Source organism: Rhinatrema bivittatum, chromosome 18, assembly GCF_901001135.1.
Source record: "Rhinatrema bivittatum chromosome 18, aRhiBiv1.1, whole genome shotgun sequence".
Classification (NCBI taxonomy): domain Eukaryota; kingdom Metazoa; phylum Chordata; class Amphibia; order Gymnophiona; family Rhinatrematidae; genus Rhinatrema; species Rhinatrema bivittatum.
In genome coordinates, this window is record NC_042632.1 from 17,111,271 (window position 1) to 17,130,640 (window position 19,370).

Here is a 19,370-nt window from a genome sequence, read left to right on the forward strand (position 1 = left end):
TCCTCCTGCATAAAAGGGTCTAACAAAAGTTGATTCGGCATTAAGGTGTGTTATAGCATATACCAGTACATTAGTTTGGTTGTTGTTTACACAGTACTGGAATACACGGGTGGTGTGAGCGGGTTGTTTTGTGTGATTGAACCTTTGTCTGTACATCTGAAGGTGACCCTGGACAGCCTGCCCTTGGACTGGACCTGTTCTGAGTGCCATGAACTGATTTGGACTTATTTCTAGGGACTGTGAACTGTTCGTGCTGCATGCACTGGTGCAGGGGGTTTCCACCCCAGGGCAGGCAGGGCTAGGGGTGCGTGAGACAGGTGTACCACGGCATTGTGGCATGAAGTAAATTGGGCAGATTAGATGGCCGTTATGGTCATAGTCTATGCTTCTGTGTTAGTCTAGTGGCCGCACCAATTAGCAGGCGCTGGGATATAGTGGGGACACTTTGGCTGTTTGCTGATTTAGGAACAGAGAACTATGCAGTGGTGCAGTGCCAGGTCACCGAGCTAGTCCCTTGTTCAACCTGCTTTCTCCCCCCCCAGCTGAAAAGGAAAGCGGAGGAGCTGATACCTTTTTTTATTTTAGAAAATTGGAATTGGACCCCAGGCTAGGAGCTAAGACCATTTTGGCCGCTTTTGTTGACAAGAAGGGCAGAAGCTCCGCTGGAATCTGCAGTCCCCAGCTGGGCCAGGTGGGAGCGAGCCAGAAACATCTGGATGTCCCGGGCACAGCCCAAGGTGGCGGACTGTACCATTCCCTGACACGGGAGGGGGGGGGGGGGGGGGAGAGGCGAGGACTGCCTGCAAGCCGACGACAGAAAATCAGAAACTCTGCGGCATCGCGGGATGCGCCAATGAGTGACGGCGCGCCTGAGGTTGCGGCTGGTGGGGCGCGGGCTCCGGTTTGGAGGGGGTTACAGGGATCCTCCCCTCCCCCTCCCCGTGTGATGGAAGCGGCTGCGAGGGCCGGGCTCTCCCTGCTCCCGAGTGCATGGCAGTAGCGCGGCGGCGGCGGGCGAGCGCGGACGGCGGCCCCGGGCTCCTGCAGGCGGGCGAGAGATGATCGTGACCCGTGAGTGGCTGCCCCCCCCCCGGGGGGGCGGGGCCTCATTAGCGTTATTGATCCAGGTCTCGCTATAAGGTTCGGCGGCGCGTGCTGGCGTTTGGGGAGTAGCGGCAGAGGCTTCTTTGGTCGCTGCCCTAGGAAATACTTTTGCCGTGGTCGCTGGTGATTGCACTCGGCTGGCGAAAAGGTGCAGAGACGGAGTCCAGGAGCTCGGTCCTTCCTCCAGGGTCTGAGTGCGATTTAAGCGCCACTTTATGGCTGTTCGGCTTTCCCTGGGCTCTGCTAGGATTGCAGAAATAACGGATCTATAGTCCGGCACCAGCTCTCCCACAGTCTCTTCCTGTTGATGCATCTGTTTGTGGGTTTGGGGACTCCGTTAGACGTAGAGTTTTTTTATAACTTGAGAAACGCCCCAGTTTAGCGCGCTGGACGCTAATCGAATTCACCGAATAATCCTGCTCTTCTGGGAGCAGGGGAAAGGTGACCACAGGGCTCTGGCGCACTGGGTTTGCCTGGGTATGTAGGAAACGCAGGGAATTTTAAATAAATGCTGTCCTAATATTGACTAGGAGCGGCTGTGCCTATTCTATTCGTTTATGGGTAAAGCTCATGTTTGAATTACTATTGATGAGGCAGAGGGGGCTCTGGCAGGGTCTCTTCAGCTGGCTGCTGGATCTCTCTGATTCTTGCATGCAGAAGTTGAAACGAGAAGGGTTTTATTTTATCGCTTGCTGAAATAAAATATTTTAGTGGATGTTCGTCACTAAGTGTTGGATAGATATGTTTTTTCCCCAACAGGGGGTGTGGGTATAGGTGAGTAATCCTGGTTAGAGCAGGGGGCTGTGAACCAGGGTTCAAATCCCCCTCTGTTGCCTCAGGTACAAAGGTAAGGTCTCATTTTACTGCGTGTTTTCCCCAGAGGCACAGAATGGGACAAAAGCCTTAGTAAATCAGATCCTTAGATTGAAAGCCTCCTGGAGACACTGACTTGAGCTATCAAGGAAAAAGTGTGACCTAAATAATTATAAATAAAAATGTGGGCATTGCATATACAAATGGTTTGGGGGGAAAGGGGATTTTTCCTTCAATGTGACCATTTTTGTGTAATGTTCAATCAAATTGATGGATTATGTGATGATCTATGTATGGGGGCTGATAGTTAGTGGCTTGGTATCTGATTTTGGATTTGGTCAGGCTCAGTTGAATCCTATTTGGAGGGATAAATGGGTGGCAGAGAGAATGAGCAGCCCCCCATCCCCCTAATTCTCCTGTCCCCCAGAAGGCCTCCTCTCTAGTGCACTGTGACCAGAGACCCAAGCTGCTCTTCCTGTGTTTGTGACCCTTGCCCCAGGGAGCTGTGTAACGAGCTTCATCGGGGCTAGGGGCATCACTATCCGGGAAGGCGCTCTTGGCAAGCGTACCTCAATATAACAGCAGTTGGTTTCTGCTTATGAATCTATAGTACTGTTTTAGTGCTTTATTCCCTCTAAGTGCGATTCATTTTTATTGCTGCCGTAAGATGGTAAAGTTTGACATTTCTGTAAGAATCTTGCCCTAGGAGCAGACCCTATGCCCGTGTCTGTAGTTGCACAGTTAAAGTGGTCCTGGGCATGTGACTTGCACCATTAATTTGCATAGGAATAAAACTGACATGGTTAAACATACATTGCTGTAAAGGTGTCATCCTATCAACTGGTTCCCAGGTAGGCTCTCTTGTTCTTAAAGGATTTTAGAAGAGGTACAGAGTTGACGGATTATGTGATAATCTATGCACGTGGGCTGATAGTTAGTGGCTTGGTATCTGTGGCCAGAAACTATTCTGCTGTCTAGCATTTGAGAAACTTTTTATTTATTTATCTATCGAGTTTTAATTTACCGTTGTTTGGTTTCGCTATCACAACGGCTTACAAAGTTTCGATGTTTAACAGGGTGTCCAAAAGATTAATGTGATTGTTAGCACAGATATTGTAGGCTTTATAGATGTAGTTCGGAAGTCATACTATACAGGTTCTGTTACATGCTTGCATTGGTTCTACATGTTTGCATAGTGCCGACAGAAGGGAAGTAACGTTTTATAAGCGTGTGTGACGACGCTGCATCACTCAATTTTGGTTCCTCTTGCCTGTCTGAGAGAGGGAAGCTGGGGGTGCATTTATCAAGACCCAGTGCTGGGAAACACAGGAGGAAAATTCTGCTCAGCATTTCCCAGTATCGTCGTTTGCTAAATCTTGAAATCTCTTTTCCAAAGCAGAGCTATTTCTTCTTTCTATAGGACTGTGAGACTATGTAGCTTGCTGTCTAATTAATGGGGCCCAACACCCTTTGCTTCCTGGTCAATATATTGCTAGCACAGCGTGGGAGAAAATTTTTAGCCAGATTATGTCCCAGTAAGCCGCTTTACACATAATGTGCTGCAGGTATTATTTCTGTATGGTAGACAAGTACCTTAGATATGTTCATCTGTCACCTCCAGTGATGCAGGGACTTAACTTTTCTCTCTCTTTTTTTTTTTTGGCAGATTATTAGTTTGTCACTCTTTGTTTTCATTCGCCTCTGTGAGGCATCCAACCAGTTGATCATGACGCCAAGTCCTGAGCTGGCACCCAGTGTTGTCACCACCCTGCACCCCTTCTCCTCCAGTTTACTGTTTACTACATTTGGTGTAATGCATTCCTTCCTAGCCAGCTAGAACAAGATTGCTGTTTTGATGTAGCATGGGTTTTTTTTTTTAAAGTTAATTTCTGGTCATCTTAGTGGATGGGGGTGTGAAGGCAGCCTTCGTAATGTGAAGTGAATTGAAGGAAATCCTGCTGTTAGCATTCTTTCAGACCGATGCAATATCAGCACGTAAAACGGATGCTCATGACTGAGGGCCTGCTTTCCTAATGCTCGCTGATCCACCTCTCCTGGGCACCCGATTTATTAGAATTAGCTGTCGCGGTAAAAAGGAGACACTAGGCGGAATTTTGCATCCCTAGCGCCTCCTCAGTATCAGGCGCCCAGGAAAAGTGGCTGGCTGTGCAGGTTAGGAAACGGGCGCTCAACATGAGTGTCCCTTTTCTCTCGCTACTGGCACAATGTACACAGCCTGGACCTGTATATTGAAATGTTTTTTCTTTTTTTTTTGAGAATAATTTTTTTTTTAACTGATTCTGATATCCTGACGATACTAGGTAGGCGAGATCACAGAAAGCAGGAATTTGTGGTGTTTTTTTTTTTTTTACATTGAACCTTTGAACAGTTACGCCAGCCATGGGCTGCTGTAAAATTTGCCACACTGTAAGGATGCATTGGCCACGCAGGAAATTCTTTGCATCGCGGGGATTAGCTAATAGCCTCATCTACACGGATTTTACATTGATGAGTGCTATTAGCTGTGCGCTCGATTGGACGTGCCTTTGGGATGCTCTAATCCCCGTTTTGCAACAGGGGTTATGGATGCATGTGAAACGCACATTGAGCCGTGCGCAAGCTGCAGCGCACAGTATTGCATCTGCTTGTCTGTGCAGTCCTGTGCATGCTGGAAACACTTGTCCGGTGAAGTGGCAGGAACCTTTGTCTGTCGCTTCCTGCAGAGGAGGGGATTTGTTTGGTTTGCAAGGGACCTGGGATGTGCACATGCAAGGAAACGAAAGGGATGTCGCATTTACGGTTAGCTTGCTGGGATGAGAATTGGGCTTTGGTTAAGGTTGCATTCAGGGCAGCCAGCTGGGGGGATGCATTTGTACACTAGCTCCCCGCTTGCAGCTTGAGTTAACAGCACAAATGCATCCTGCTCATGACATTACTACTTGTGAGGAAGAGATTTTGTCAGCCTTCACTTGCAGGCTTCTTGGGACTCATTTGCCACCATTCAGATGATCAGAGAGATAGCTGTGTTAGTCTGTAGAAAAAAAAAAGATACACGGTGGGTGGCATCTTATGGACTAACCAATTTATTGAGGCCTGAGCTTTCATCTGATGAAATGGACTCTGTCCTTGTTAGAGATGTGAATCGGAACTGAAATCCGAACCGATTCTGGTTCCGATTCACATCTCTAGTCCTTGTCTTATTTTTCACCAGATTCATGAGCGTGAATGTTGTGGCCTGGTTGAGGCTCTATGAAGCAGCATTTAGTGTTGGCAGGCATTTTTTTTTTCTTATAGAGAAATAAGGGTTAAACAAGTTGTAGGTGATATATCTTTTATTGGACTGTTTTAATATCTGTGACTAACTTTTGAGAGTTATTTTCCCTTTATCAAGTCAGAAGATATAATTCTTGAAAGCTAATCACAGATAACCTTTTTGCTGGACTTACAATGTAAGGGTCCCTCAGTAGCCACCTGAGTAGCCACCTGACTTGGGATTCAGCAGCCGACCCTTCACGAAGGCTTGTCTGGATTGGTCGGCTGTGCACGAGAATGTGTGTTTTGATTTGGGGGTGCAGGAGGTGAGTCTCTCTCTTCTAGGCCCCCACAGCCTGATACCTGGGGTGAGAGACTTTCCTGGCTAAGTGCCCTATGGTCTGGCAGGAGATGTCTCTTGGCGTGGCAGAGTTTTGAGAAGAGCTGTTTGGTGGGTGTGAGTTTAAGTGGCTTTTGGATCCGGCTCCTGCTTGAGAAGGTCTCTTACCCCTCTTTTTAGGAGGTCAGGACAGTGTTAGTACTCCTTTCACCCTGCTAAGAAGAACAGAGTTTGGACAGAAGTATTTTGCAGCGTTTCCTTCTATTTCACTTTGGAAGGAAGTTTTGCCACCCTTCCTGCCCACAGAGAAGGGGAGAAGAATCTTTATTTTTGAACTATTTTTTTTTTTTTTGGGACTTTCTACCACCAGAAGTCCCATGTTCAACATGAGAAAAAGAGGAGCCCTTTTCCACCACTAAAGAGTGTGGGGTATTTTCCTCGTGCTTGCCATCCAAAGGGAATGCGGACTCCTCGATCCAAACAGAGAGAGAACACTTCTTGGCCTCTTGACTTTTTTTTTTAATGAGGATTTTCTGTTGTGAATCAGACTTTCACTAATTTTGGTTGCACTAAATTTCTTTTGAACGCTGCCAACCAGTGTGTCCGGCATCTCTCTTTAGATTTGAGAGGTGCCCTAAAGCAAGGACATCCCATCTGTGAGAGCAACCAAAAGAGAGACTGAAAGATTGTGTGTGTGGGGGGTCTCCATCCCTGTGAGTCTAGGGCTCTGGCGCTTCATCCTTCTCCCTGCTGGAATGAACCCCGGTGGCCGTTAGAGGAGGAGAACTGGGAGTAAGCATGGACTTGGACAATCGTGTGCCCCCTGAGGCGGGGATTACATTAACATATCACCTGTAATATATCCACGTGGACTAACTTGGTAACCCCGATACTTCCCTTTCTAGTAGCTGAATGGAAGAAGCTGTGCAGCATTAACTCATGACTGTTAGCTGCTTGTTCTGAACTGTTTGGCATTTTTTTTTTTACTGAAGGAAACCAATAGAATGCCTTATAGAACAGCCCATGTCTGTCTGTTTTTGACCTCGTGTCAGTGGGGAAAAACTGGATTACTTTTGCTGAAATTTTAAGATGCAAGAGGTAGAGACCGGTGGGGGTATCTGGGTCCCCACTCAACTCCTTAGGGTCTACCTCCCACTCAAGAAGCTGGTGGGAGGGGGGGGGGATAGTGTTGGGTGTTAGTGGGGGGTAGAAGTGCTGGAGGTAAAGAATACCTTTGGAAATTTGACATAGTCTTGTTTTATATATCCGCGCACACAATGTTTCTCAAGCTTTTTAGGGCAGCTCACGCCTCTGTGGGGACGAGTTTGGTAGAATGCTTATTTTCCAGCTTAAAATGGAATTTAACAAGAAGTTTGGCAAGCAAATAACTTTTTTTTTTCAGAATTTTTTTTATGATGGTTCTCAAAATGTAGGCTGATCTAGCTCATGCCAATGACGAATATTTGTGGCTTGGTAAGATCTTATTTTTAGTAACTTTTTGGTCTGTATCCAGTGGCATCCTGGAGTGGGGGAGAGAGAGGCCTTGGGGTGATCGTGTCTGATCTGAAGGTAGTGAAGCAATGTGACATGGTGGTGACCAGACTCGGAGGGATGCTGGGCTACATAGAGAGAGGCATAACCAACAGGAACAAGGTGAAAATGACCCTGTGCAGGTCACTGGTGAGGCCAAGCTGGAATACTGTGTTCAGTTCTGGAGACAGACTCTCAAAAAGGATAAGAGGCAACCAAAATGGTGTGAGCTCCACACCAAAAGACTTATGAAATGAGACTGGAGGACCTAATTATGTACGGACCCAAGAAACAAAAAGGAAGGTGATCTGTGATAGCCGAGGAGGAAAAAAACCAAAGGAATAGATGCCAGATGTCCTTTGACGTATTTATTATAGTGGAGACGTGTGTTTATGTATACGTGAGAGGAGAGGACTTCTAAATACCTGAAAGGCATTAATGATGTACAAGAATCAAACTTTTTCTGATGGAAAAAGTTGTAGGACTAGGGATCATAAAATGAAACTCAAGGGGACAGAATCGGGAGCAACATCCAGAAATATTTATTCCCGGAAGAGGTAGTGAATGCATGAAATGCCCTCTGGTGGGGGGGAAAAGGTGACGAGATGGTAACATAATTCAAGGGATAAATATAGAGGATGAAAACAAAACCAGAGTAATCTCTGAAAACCTTAGGTATAACGTTACCTGCATGGAGTGTCAAGTAGTAGAGGAGGACCAGAAGGCTCATCTGCATAGTGCTCCCAGCATCCCCCGGGAGAGGAGTCACCGCAAGCGAATCGTGGGGAAATCACTCGTGCACACTTAGATGGACAGATTTGGATTTATGAGACTATATTCTGATGGTATCCGTCTTAACTGGTGCTTTTCAGACTCCTAAGTGCCTCTATTTATCTGAATAAGTCCGAACTTGCGCAGTTCGTGGTTTGTGTTTGCATGCATGTCTACTCCATTTTATATCCTGCACATATTTCTGTGCTTGTTATAAAATACAGTATCAACTTTGTGTGCACTTATACACGGGGAAATGGGAGCACGCAAGCAATTTTGAAAGTTTGTAAAAGTATCACCATATTAAGAAATGGCTTTTTTTTTTTGTTTTTTTATACACTGCATTTATTCAGTTTTTCCCAGAACACATTCTCAAAGTATAACAAGAACAAAATATTACCAGCCTTACGACATATCATGTGTTGGACAGAATATTCTCAAAATGGGTGTAAATAATAAAAAAAAAAAAAAAAAAGAAAAATGCTTAAGGAAATGAAACCCTTGCAATGACAAATACTGACAGAAAATACAACCCATATGTTCATAAAGCAATAAAAGAAATGAGCTTAGGCTTCTGCAGCAATAATAGTTTAAAAAATCCAGCGATTAGTTGATCCAAGAATGTCTGTCTGTCTGTCTGCAACAAAACTTTGATTATGGCAACCAGTCTCTTTGGGAAGGTGCTCAAACACTAAAAGCTCCATCATTCTGGTTTTCCATTGCACCAGTTTGGGGCCAGTTTGCCCAGTCCACTTGGAAAGAATGGTTTTCTTAGCTAGAAGCCCTGTCTTATTCAAAAATAACTTCTGATGGGCAGCAAGATAAACAAACAAATAACCAGAAGGTTGGCTCACCAGGCAGGGGGAACCTTGTATCTTGAAAATATTTCCAAAACAATGTGACCTGTACACATGTCCAGATAATCACTACTTTTCCTCCGCACACTTGGGACAAAGAAGGGCTCAACGTCGCTTTAAAAGCTCTTAGGCGTCAAAATTCCCAGATTTGTATTTTGTTTCTTTCAGTAAAACATTTTCTGCACTGTATGGAATATGCTTAATGAAATAAAGAAAATCATCCTGTGTTAACTGAATCTCCGGCCATCAAGACCATCTTAGCAAGAGCCAAGAGAGTATATCTTTGTATCTTACAAATTGCTTTCAAAAAAATTGCACATGAAGGTTGCGGTGATCGGAGTCCCCATTTCACTTCCTCTAAAGCACCTTCTGTCCCAAATAAAGGGTTTTTAATCCTTCAGACTCAGAATATAGTGGCATAATTGCAAGTAAGCATAAAAAGCTTTACTAGAAATATGAAACTTTACATTGCAAATCCTGAAAACTGCACGAGAGTATTAGATTTGCTTAACACTATGGAGGCCTTTAGCCTGCCAGGCTCTGAAAATCCCATTGTCCATGCCTGGAGAAAATTGGGGGTTGCCCTGAATAGGTAAATAAGCTGTTGTTCTCTCTGGGAACCCAAATAACTTGCATAGAAATCCCCATGCCTGATGACAAGAGGAGATTTAGAAAAAGCCTTAAAAGGTGTGGGATATGAGAAGCTGGTAACTGTATGATAGAGGGTAGAGATCTCCAAACCACTTTTTAAAAAATTCCATAGGGGAAGCAACCGAAGTGCCCGAAATCCAATCTATAAGATGTCTAAGCATGCAAGCTAAATTGTTTTAGATTAGGACAATTTAAGGTGGCATCAGGAATTGAAGGGAAAGCCTCAGTTTCTTTCCATTCCAAATAAACATGCTTAATACTATTATTGATGTTTAACAATTCAGTACCAGTTAACCACATTGGTAACATCTGTATCAAGTACAGCCATTTGGGAGAGTTCTGTTATTTATTACAAATTTATCTTGCCCATGATAAAGGAAGCGTTTTCTTTCAGAAAACAGAGCAAGGGGGAAACACAAATGTTGTGCAAATTCTTAATATTTATGGGAATACCGGGATATCATCTGCAAAAGCTGCGACTTTAAAGGAGAGGTTCCCTACTGTCCCGGAATGGAACGATCATATTCTATCAAGGGGCAACTCTACTGCACTCTCCTATTAATAAGAAAAGCAAAAGACCAACTTCCCCCATTAACTAATATATGTGAGACAGATTTTGTAATAGAGAAGGGAAATACTTTTAAAGATGTTACCTGAAAACCCAAAGTGTCGAAGTACTGAACATAGAATTGCATGGCCCTATCAAAGGCTTTTTCTGAATCAAACCTACTGCAATAGCAGGAATCCTTTTCTGATTGCAATAGGAAATAGCTGTAACCAATTTAACATGTGTGCCCGCTGATCTTCCCTTTACAAAGGCAGCTTGTTCTGGGGAAATAAGAGAGGGGAGCTGCATACTTAGTCTATCAGCCATTATTTTAGCATATATTTTTAAATCAAAATTAAGTAATGAAAGGTTGCTAGGATACAGGCAAGGTAGGATCTTTTCCTGGTTTAGCTAATATGTGTAGTGTTGACTCCCTCAGGAAACTGACCCCGTTCTAGAGCTTGAGTGTAAAAAGCATGCATTGGTTCTACAATGTGGGCTTTTAGAACTTTATAACAATCGTACGATAAACCATCAGGTCCAGGGGCCTTTTCAGATTTGCTGTCATTGATCCGTAAAATTTCTGAGGTTTATAGCTGTCTATTAAACTAATTGAGTTGTGGAAATCTTTGGAAGTGAGAGATCTTGGAAAAAGATTTTCCTCAGTCTCCCCCACTTCTGTCTTCAGAGTACAATGATTCATAAAATATTCTCAAAGTTTCACAAATATCAAGTCGAGTTATTGCCCAGTAACTTACTTGGGTTCATAACCTCTCTATATAAGTAGTTCTTCTCCATACATTTACAGTATTTGCCAGCATCTTTCTGGCTTTATTTCCATAACAGAAGCTCCATAAAGTAGAGCGTAATATTTTTCGAGCCCTTTGAAGGCAGGCATTTAAGCACTGTAAGGTATCTTGGTATTCCTTGCTCATTTTCTGACAGTTGATGAATCATTTTATCCTTAGCTTATTTTAATTTCCTCTCTAAATGCAGAATCATTTTATTTAAATGAGAAATTCACCCTTTAATGAGAGAAATAATTTCACCTCAAAGCACTGCTTTGCTTCCTTCCCAAAAGAGTGGGGTTTGTAAGATGCTCTTTATTGTGTGAAACATAATCTTTCCATGTCTCTTGGTGAAATAATTGAAAATCTTTGTCTTTCCTTAAATAAGGGGATCTCCACAATGCTGCATCTCTACCTCTTACCCACAGACAGATCAACCCAGATGGGGGCATAATCTGAGATACTCGGGATTCCAATCTAAGCAGATCTAATACTTGGGAATGCTTCCCAGGATCCCAAGATATAATCTATCCTGGAAAGTGAAGCATGTGCCCTTGATGCATGAGTATAATCTTTGACTTCGGGGTTTAGAGTTCTCTAGAAATCTAGCACCTGTAGGTTACTAAAAAGATATGAAACTCCCTGTCTCTTCTGGGAAGTGGATCCACACAAGTGGAGGCATCATGCACGCAGTTAAAGTCCCATGCTATAAAAAGGAGATCCCGCCTGTGCACCATCAATAGTTACTCATTTAAAAAAAATATATATATATATATCCATGCATTTGTTAGGGCCATATAAATTACAAAGTCAAATAGTCAATATTACAAATAGTCACCCTTAAGTGTGCCCACAAGAACTAAAAAATCTATCCTCCAGATCTGACACCTCTTGAAGGACTTGGAAGGAAACATTTTTATGGATAAGTCTCTACGCCCCCTTTTTTTTTTTCCAAAAGCTGGAGAGTAATGGCAAGAACCTACCCAGTCACATTTTAGTTTATCACTTTCCATGTGACAAATTAATTTCCTGTATACACGGTATATCTGCTGCTTTGTGTCATTTTTGCTCTCTTAATAGGACAACCCAATCTGTTCACATTCAGATAATCTAAGAGTGTCACCTATGTAGAAAAGATATGGCTAGATCTTTGACAGCTATCCATCATATAATAGGCTTCCCATGGGCCATCCAGCCTTGACCTGCAGAATAGTTCTGGAAACTGGAAAAAAAAATCTGAAAAGAAAGATGCCCAAATTTGCTTTCTTGAGAAGAAAGCATTAAAACCATGGGTTGTACAAAGCTTTTTTTTTTTCTTTTTTGGTTCAGTTCACAGTAGTCAAGGAAGACTTTAATCCCTTCCCACCCCCCCACCGCAAATAATTAAATCCCACCAAGTTTCCACCTATGTGAATATGATGTGCATTTAATATGTGGACAGACACCACCCCCTAATTATAATCACTACCCAACCAGGCAGTAGTAATAAAACATCCAAATGAATAACATTGTATATTGTGAAACATCCATATCAACAACTTTCCAAGTTAACTAACGATACCTTTCAACAAAAAACAATACCATAGGAAACGCTATGTAGTCCCTTCTGGAGAGAAGCTTGGGGACTGGAGGTAATCGTGTATCTGAACAAAAAGCCAACAGCTCCCTGGGCCATCTCTGGTACGGCCCTTTTAGAAACATCGATAATTCCTACTGTCATAACGTTGGAGGAGTAAGCAATTTTATTATCAACCACCCCATTCCGAAGCCAACACTTCCAGGGCTCAGCAAATGTCCTTTATGGATTTCACAATACCTGCATGATCGGTCCTAGGCTAAGCGGAACTCGTGGGTGCAGAGGAGATCACGTGATCAAGATTAATTTTCCAGTAGCTACACCAGGGGGACTTCCATCTTACTCATGCATGGCAAAAATATTTATTGAAAGCTTTATTGCAGATCCTAGCAAAATTGTCCCAGTCACACACGATCAGAAATTTGTAGCTGGAGAGAGCCAAATGGCACATCTGCCATATCACTGTGAAGCAGTTCTCAAGCCTGTGAACGTGCAACTTTATTGAAAAAGATAACTTGTGTCCCTTCTTGGTTTTATCCTCCAATGACAGAACAGATTTCCAACTTCAAAAAGAAAATGAGAAGCACACTTGGGTACAATTCTAAGGTAGATTATCTACAAAGGTTTTAGCGGCTGTGTGATCTTCGACAACATGCATTTTGCCCCATGCCAGATCTTGAGGCGTGTGGGGAAATTGCAACGTAAACTTCAAATTCTGCAGCAGAGAGGCACATAGCAGATTTAATTCTTTGCAGCGTCTTGCAACTTTCGCAGAATAATCCTGGTAGAATCTAACAGTACTGTTCTGATATGACATCTCCCGATGCTTATGGTAGGCTTGTAGGATTTGTTTATGCGCCCAGTTGAGAAGTTTTGCAATAATACGGGGGTCAACCTTTTGCTATCTTTCCTGCTGCCAAGCCGACGTGCTCTTTCAATTTTTAGTAGGCCCTGTAAATCTGGTAGCTGCAGCGCTTCTGGAATCCATTTTTCCAGGAGCTCGACTAATCTGAGGTCCTCAAAAGATTCTGGGATGTCCACAAAATGTAAGTTATACCTATGGGATCTATTCTCCAGATCCTTTATCTTTTAGCTTGTGAGCTAGTTTTTCGAGAGATGCAATTTTTACTGCTATGGCCGTGGAGTCATCTTCTAAACTAGAAATTCTTCCTTCAGCGAACTCCAACTGTGGGGTAACTTCAGCAAAAGAATTCTTAAGTTCTGAAATAGATTTTAATCTGATATCTAGAACCTCAATCACTGGCCCCATCATTTTTAGAGCTTGGATGGTCAGGGAAGATTCATTATTCAGAGACTGCAGCCATCTTTTCCGAGGTTCCTTTCTGCTTTTTATCTAATTTTCCACTCTTTATAGGCATATTTACTGGAGACTTAGGCATGTAGGTGTCGATGGACATATTTTGGGCAGCTACGGCAGAGAATATAAGTATTTTGGGTTCGGATGTCTCCAGATTTAAACACTGTATGGGAGGATGGTGCCCAGAGCCCTCACTAGCACATCCGATCAGGCTCACCATATCGCATGACATCTCAAGAAAATGGCCCACTCGATATGTGGCTAATTTGCACTTGTGTGTCATGCATGTGCAGAATTTTTCATGGACTGAATGTAAGCATTTCTGGGGACAGAGCTGGGAAGGGGTTTGTAGTTGTGCTCATTTCTTTTGAAAATTCAAAATGTGCATGTTTTTTTCCAAAACATTTATGGTCGCCAAATAGCAGGTGTTAAGTATCTCTGAGGTATCAATGCACATGTTTGTCTTTATCAACAAAGATTCTGGAATGAGGGGGTCAAGGTGAAGGTGATAGATTTACAAAGGATTTCTTTATAGAAAGGGTGGTAGATGCATGGAAGTGATGGAGATGATTGGAATTTAGGAAAGCATGGGCAAGTATATTTTATTTAGTTATCGAGTTTTTTATATTCCCTCATTCGGTTTCGCCATCACAACAGTTTACAAAGGATCAATTTCTACAATCATACATTTGTTAACATGGCTTTTAATCATTCTAGTATATATTCTTTCATAGTAATTCTAGTATAGTCTGGTATAATCTGGTAAAGTCGTTTAAGTATAGTGTCATTAGGAGTTTTGGTAGGCTTTTGTAAACATCCAAGTTCTTAGCTCTTTTTTGAAGGTTTTTAAATTTTGTTGTGTTCTCAGGTCTGTTGGGAAGGAGTTCCAAAGTTCAGGGCTTCCTAGGGATATGGCTCTCTTCCGAGTTGAGATGAGTTTGTGATGGGTTGGTGGGATGTGTAGTAGGCATTTGTTCACTGATTGGAGATTTCTTTGAGTGGAGTTTTATGGATGCGCTGAGCCAATTTGTTCTTTTTTTCATATATTTTATGAATTATGGATAGTATTTTGTAGTCAATCCTGTATTTTATTGGAAGCCAGTGTAGTGAAATGAGGGTTGGAGTAATATGATTGCATTTTCTTGTTCCTGTGAGTATTCTGGTGGCTATATTTTGTAGGATTTGGAGAGGTCAGATGGTGGTGAGAGGTAAGTTGAACAGCAGAGAGTTGCAGTAATCCAGGTTGGAGAAGATGAGTAGTTGGAGTACTGTTCTGAAATCATTGGGTGACAGGAATGGTTTTAGGTGTCGTAGTGTTAAGAGTTTGAGATCCGTCTTTGATTTTTGCGGAGATGTGGTTCTTGAAGGATAGTTCTTGTCAATTATGACTCCAAGGTTGTGTGCGTGGGTGACGGGGGAGATTGCTGTGTTATAATTCATTATGTTGAGAGGTGGCATGTGCGTGGGATTGCTTTTTCTATCCAGCATGATTATTTCGGTCTTATCAATGTTTGAGTCTCATGTTATTAGCAATTGCTTTATTTTTGTGAGGTAGTTGGCTGGTTTTTTTTTTTTTGTAGGTGTCTTCCAGAGTTTTGTATTGGGATAAGTATTTGGATATCATCAGTGTATATGTAGTGATTCAGTTTAATGTTAAAGAGTAAGTGGCATATCGAGAGAAGATAAATGTTGAATAGCGTCGCAGATAGTGCGGATCCTTGGGGAACTCCCATGTCAAGGTTTATTTTCTTTGATAGGGTGTCGTTGCTTGATACCTGGTATGTCCTTTGTGATAGATATGATGAGAACCATTGCAGTGTTTTTTCCTTTGACCACCTCACCGAAGTTGGATTAATCAGTATTGAATGGTTTACTGTGTCGAAGGCTGCTAAGTCTAGTAGGATTAGAATGTAGCTGTGGCCGTTATTGAAACCTTTGAAGACTGTGTCATTTAATGATAGGAGTAAGGATTCGGTGTTTAGTTCTTTCCTGAAGCTGAATTGCATGGGATGTAGGACGTATAGGGATTGTAGAGTTGCAGTTGGGTGGATGGGCAGACTTCTCTGCTGACATGTTTCTCCCTATATTTCTATTATAATAGTTGATTTGGAGACATTACACCAGGAGATTAGGAGTGGAGCTCAGCAGTGGGCAACATATATTTTAGGAATGAGATTCACATCCATCCCGAGCATCTCATTTTTTCCATCTCCTTGGAAGAGTGTTCATGCACCCAGATTGAGTTTGGACTGATAATGGATGTAACTAGAAGAAAATGTGATTATAATAGACAAAGTATCACAGTAAACTTTTTTTTTTTTTACTTGGAACATCAGAAGGAACTTGCACTCCCTAGAAAGTCTTTTTTGCAGAATACCTTTGGCCCTGGAGGTATATCCTGGGCCTCCACCCCCCCCCCCCCCCACCCCCCCTCAACTTCATTAAGAGAATCCATGCCAGGGTTTAGAGAAGCTTTGCCTGGTACTGAATGTGACCCTCCCCTCCATTTCTAGTCAACACTAGAAGGTGCCAATTAGACCAAATGATGGGCTCAACAATAGAGAAGGAAAGTTAAAACTGTTTACCTGCTAATCTCATGAAAACAAAAAAGGAAGAGATTATATGTCCCTAACAGTAGAGTTTGAGGACTTTGACAGGGGTGGAAGTTTTAAGTCCACAAGGATCCCTTAGTTCTCTGGAATGTTTTCTTTTAACTGCCGGTCCAGTTTCTTGCTTTTGTTTCTTGTTTTATTAATTTATTCAAAAGTCAAACCAAACCTATATAAAGTGGAGTACTCCACATTGAGAAACGGCAAGGAATTTTCATGAGATTTGCTCTTACAAAACAAATGAGAAATTCCACCCAGAACTAAAGGAGCCTGTTTAAGGGGATGCATATGTCTGTGTTGGCTGTCTGCACATGTGGTTCCAAAAATGTCTTCAAGCTTCCTCCCCCACCAGCATGTCGTGGTTAGGACAAAGATGTGCAGAGACAGACCTGGTGAGCCGCCTTTTCCTTTGGTTAAGAAGCCGTCCTAAATGCATCCCATGTGTCAGAATGAGACCTGCGGGTTGTACCCCAGCCTCGCTGGTTTGTGCTCTCTGCGTGGCTTGGTCACGTTAAGCTTGCTCAGGTTTGAACTTTAAAACAGCTTCATGAATTAGTTTGGTTTTTAAAAATAGTTTGGCTCCAGTGTAACTGGAGCCAAACTATTTGGCTCTGGTAAAGAGCGACTTATTTTGTTTTCAGTCCAGGATTGAGTTTCCCTCAATGGGAATATAGCAACAGGGAAGATGGATGCAGAGCTATCCTGAAAGAAGACGTGGTCCATAAGAACATTTTCCTCCTCCCATCTGATATTATGGTGACCCAAATGTAGCCCATACTTTGTCATGTGGACTCTAATCCCTCCACCAGTTCCACATCAAGCAGAAAGGTGTGTTCAAGCAGCTCATTTACATGAAGGAGTAGCCGCCTCCTTAATAAAATAGGCCCGTGTATGGCAGTGAAGGCTTTTGAAGGAGTCTGTGCACTTCTTGGATTTCTTTCCACAGAATATCAATGGACCCAGCTTGAACATTAGACCAGAAATCCTGGATCTTTGAAGAAGACCAGACCAGATGTCCAGTATTCCTGGTTTTCCCAACATTTTGGACAATCAACTTTTAGGTGAATTTGCTGAGTGAGTCGCTACTGCCATGCACCAAATGAGATTTTGGATGCATATTCTCATGAAGGAGCCCATTCAGAGATTGAGGAGCTCCACATTCCTGAGGAATTAGTTTGTATTAGAAAAGGTACAGAAAAGGGTGACCAAGATGATAAAGTGGATGGAACAATTCCCTTATGAAGAAAGGCTAAAGAGTTTAGGACACTTCAACTTGGGGAAGAGATGGCTTAAGGGAAATATGATAGAGGTCTGTAAAACGAGTGGAATGGAACGAGTAAACGTTAATCAGTTTTTTACTCTTGAAAAGTACAAAGACCAGGGGACACAAGTTACTGGGTAATACATTTAAAACTAATTAGGGATGTAAATCATTTTTCTAACTAATTGAAATATTGTATGATATTTCTAAATTTATTAATATATCGCGTAAAAAAAGAAACTGACTCTTCCCCCCCCCCCCCCCCCCCCCCCGAATTTTCGTTAAAATCGTTTTTCGGTTTAGTGCTTGCTAACTCAAAAACGTTTATTTTTGTTATTTTTTTGTTGCTTTTTGCTATTTGTTAGCACACACTAACGGGAGTTAGCGTGCACTAACCCGAAAAACGATTTTTCACTTTAAAAAAAAAAAAAAAAAAAGGGATCCACGGGAAAACGAGATTTTCTTGTGGCCAGACGATCCCAAAAGCGGGAACGATCGGGCACCCGATTCACATCCCTAAAACTAATAGAATATTTTTTTACTCAATGCATAATTAAGCTCTGGAACTTGTTGCTAGTGGATGTTCTGAAAGCTGTTAGTATAGCTGCATTTATAAAAGGTTTGTACAAGTTCCTGGAGGAAAAGTCAGTTAAGGGAGAGTTGCAGAAATCCACTTTATTTTTGGGATAAGCAGCTTGGAATCTAACCCTTGAGATCCTGCCAGGTACTTGTGCTCTGGCTTGGCCATTGTTGGAAACAGGATACTGGGCTTGGTGGACCTTTGCTCTGACCCAGTATGGCGAGCCTTATGTTTTTAAGTATTTGCCATTCTCGGGTGGTTTCCCAAACAGAACGTCTTTACTTTTAAACCATATTTGGTGAGATATGGGATGTAGTTTCTTTTCAGAAGATTATCAGTCAGGTACCCCTGCAACTCAAGATTCATGAAAGGAACAGACTAGCCCTCAACTATTATATATCCATCCAGTCCTTTAACTGGTCCATGTAACTTGTTCTGGCAGCAGTAACTTGGGAAGGAAATTAGGATTGGTGCATTTACAGTATGTTAGTGGAGAAGCTCCATTTTCTAACTGGCTCCTCCCTTCTCATCACTGCTGCTTTAAACAAACAACCCTTCTGAAATTCAGCCATAAAGATCGTTCCTATATTTTCTCATAGAAACTCAGGCGTTTAATACAGCCATGTGTTTTCTATCATTGCCAAACCTTTATCTGTGCATGACGACTAATAAAGCTGTTAGTCTTCATCTGTCCGAGAAGAAAGCTGCAGCTTGAATGTGCCGAATGCAATGAAAAGACCTCGGGATGTTTATCTGGTGTTTCCTTCGGCTGGCATAGCTTCCCACGGTACTGCATGCCATGCTGGGTCACCTTCGAAGCTGAATGAAGGGCAGGTCCAGAGGCCCAGGACAGGAAGTGTTTATTTATAGGACTTGTTGGAGAGGAAGGAGGCAGACAGCAAGCTTCTGGCAGAGGATCAGTCCCAGAGACAGCCCTAGCCCTCGACGTGCAGAAACAGTCAGTCGTCTTTCTAAGTGCCTGCTATCTCCCAAAGCTGATTTCATGGAAAATGACGCAAACCTTATTATGCAGAGGTTGTTTCCAGATGGTGGGGTGAAGATCTTCAGAACTGTAAGCTTTGAGGCGGGATGATGTTCCCTTTATGAAAAGCTTTTACACATTCTGGGCTGCCCATACCTGGATTTGCCAACAAGGCACCCTGAGCCTGTACCTAGGCTGGCATAAACGTGGGAGAGGCAAGCTGGCTGACTTGCTGCCTTCCATCCGTGCTTATTCTCACTCAGCAGGGAACATCCCTTGGGATTCTGCTACGCACCCCTCCTCTCCCGAATAGGAGGGGAGAGGTAAGGCTAGAGCAAACTCCTCTCCTCCTGTTCTGGGGCTGCCATTGCTTTCCTCCTCCTGTCCATCA

The 19,370-nt window shown here is 42.8% G+C and overlaps 1 protein-coding gene across 7 annotated transcripts in view; it reads left to right on the forward strand.

Annotated features, from left to right (window-relative positions):
* LOC115080078 (rho GTPase-activating protein 7-like) overlaps window positions 1-19,370 on the forward strand; it is a 249,532-nt gene that overhangs the window by 191,936 nt on the left and 38,226 nt on the right. The window contains exons 1-2 of one of the 7 annotated variants that reach the window (XM_029584111.1): window positions 16,798-16,984; window positions 17,103-17,217. The exons of 1 other annotated variant lie outside the window; for it this stretch is intronic. In XM_029584111.1, the coding sequence (XP_029439971.1) occupies window positions 17,169-17,217 (49 nt within the window). In that variant the 5' untranslated portion in view covers window positions 16,798-16,984; window positions 17,103-17,168. Of the gene's footprint in view, window positions 1-892; window positions 1,072-1,120; window positions 1,293-16,797; window positions 17,218-18,121; window positions 19,070-19,370 lie in introns of those variants that run through there. 5 more of the 7 variants (XM_029584113.1, XM_029584114.1, XM_029584115.1 and 2 more) reach the window with 5 other exon arrangements.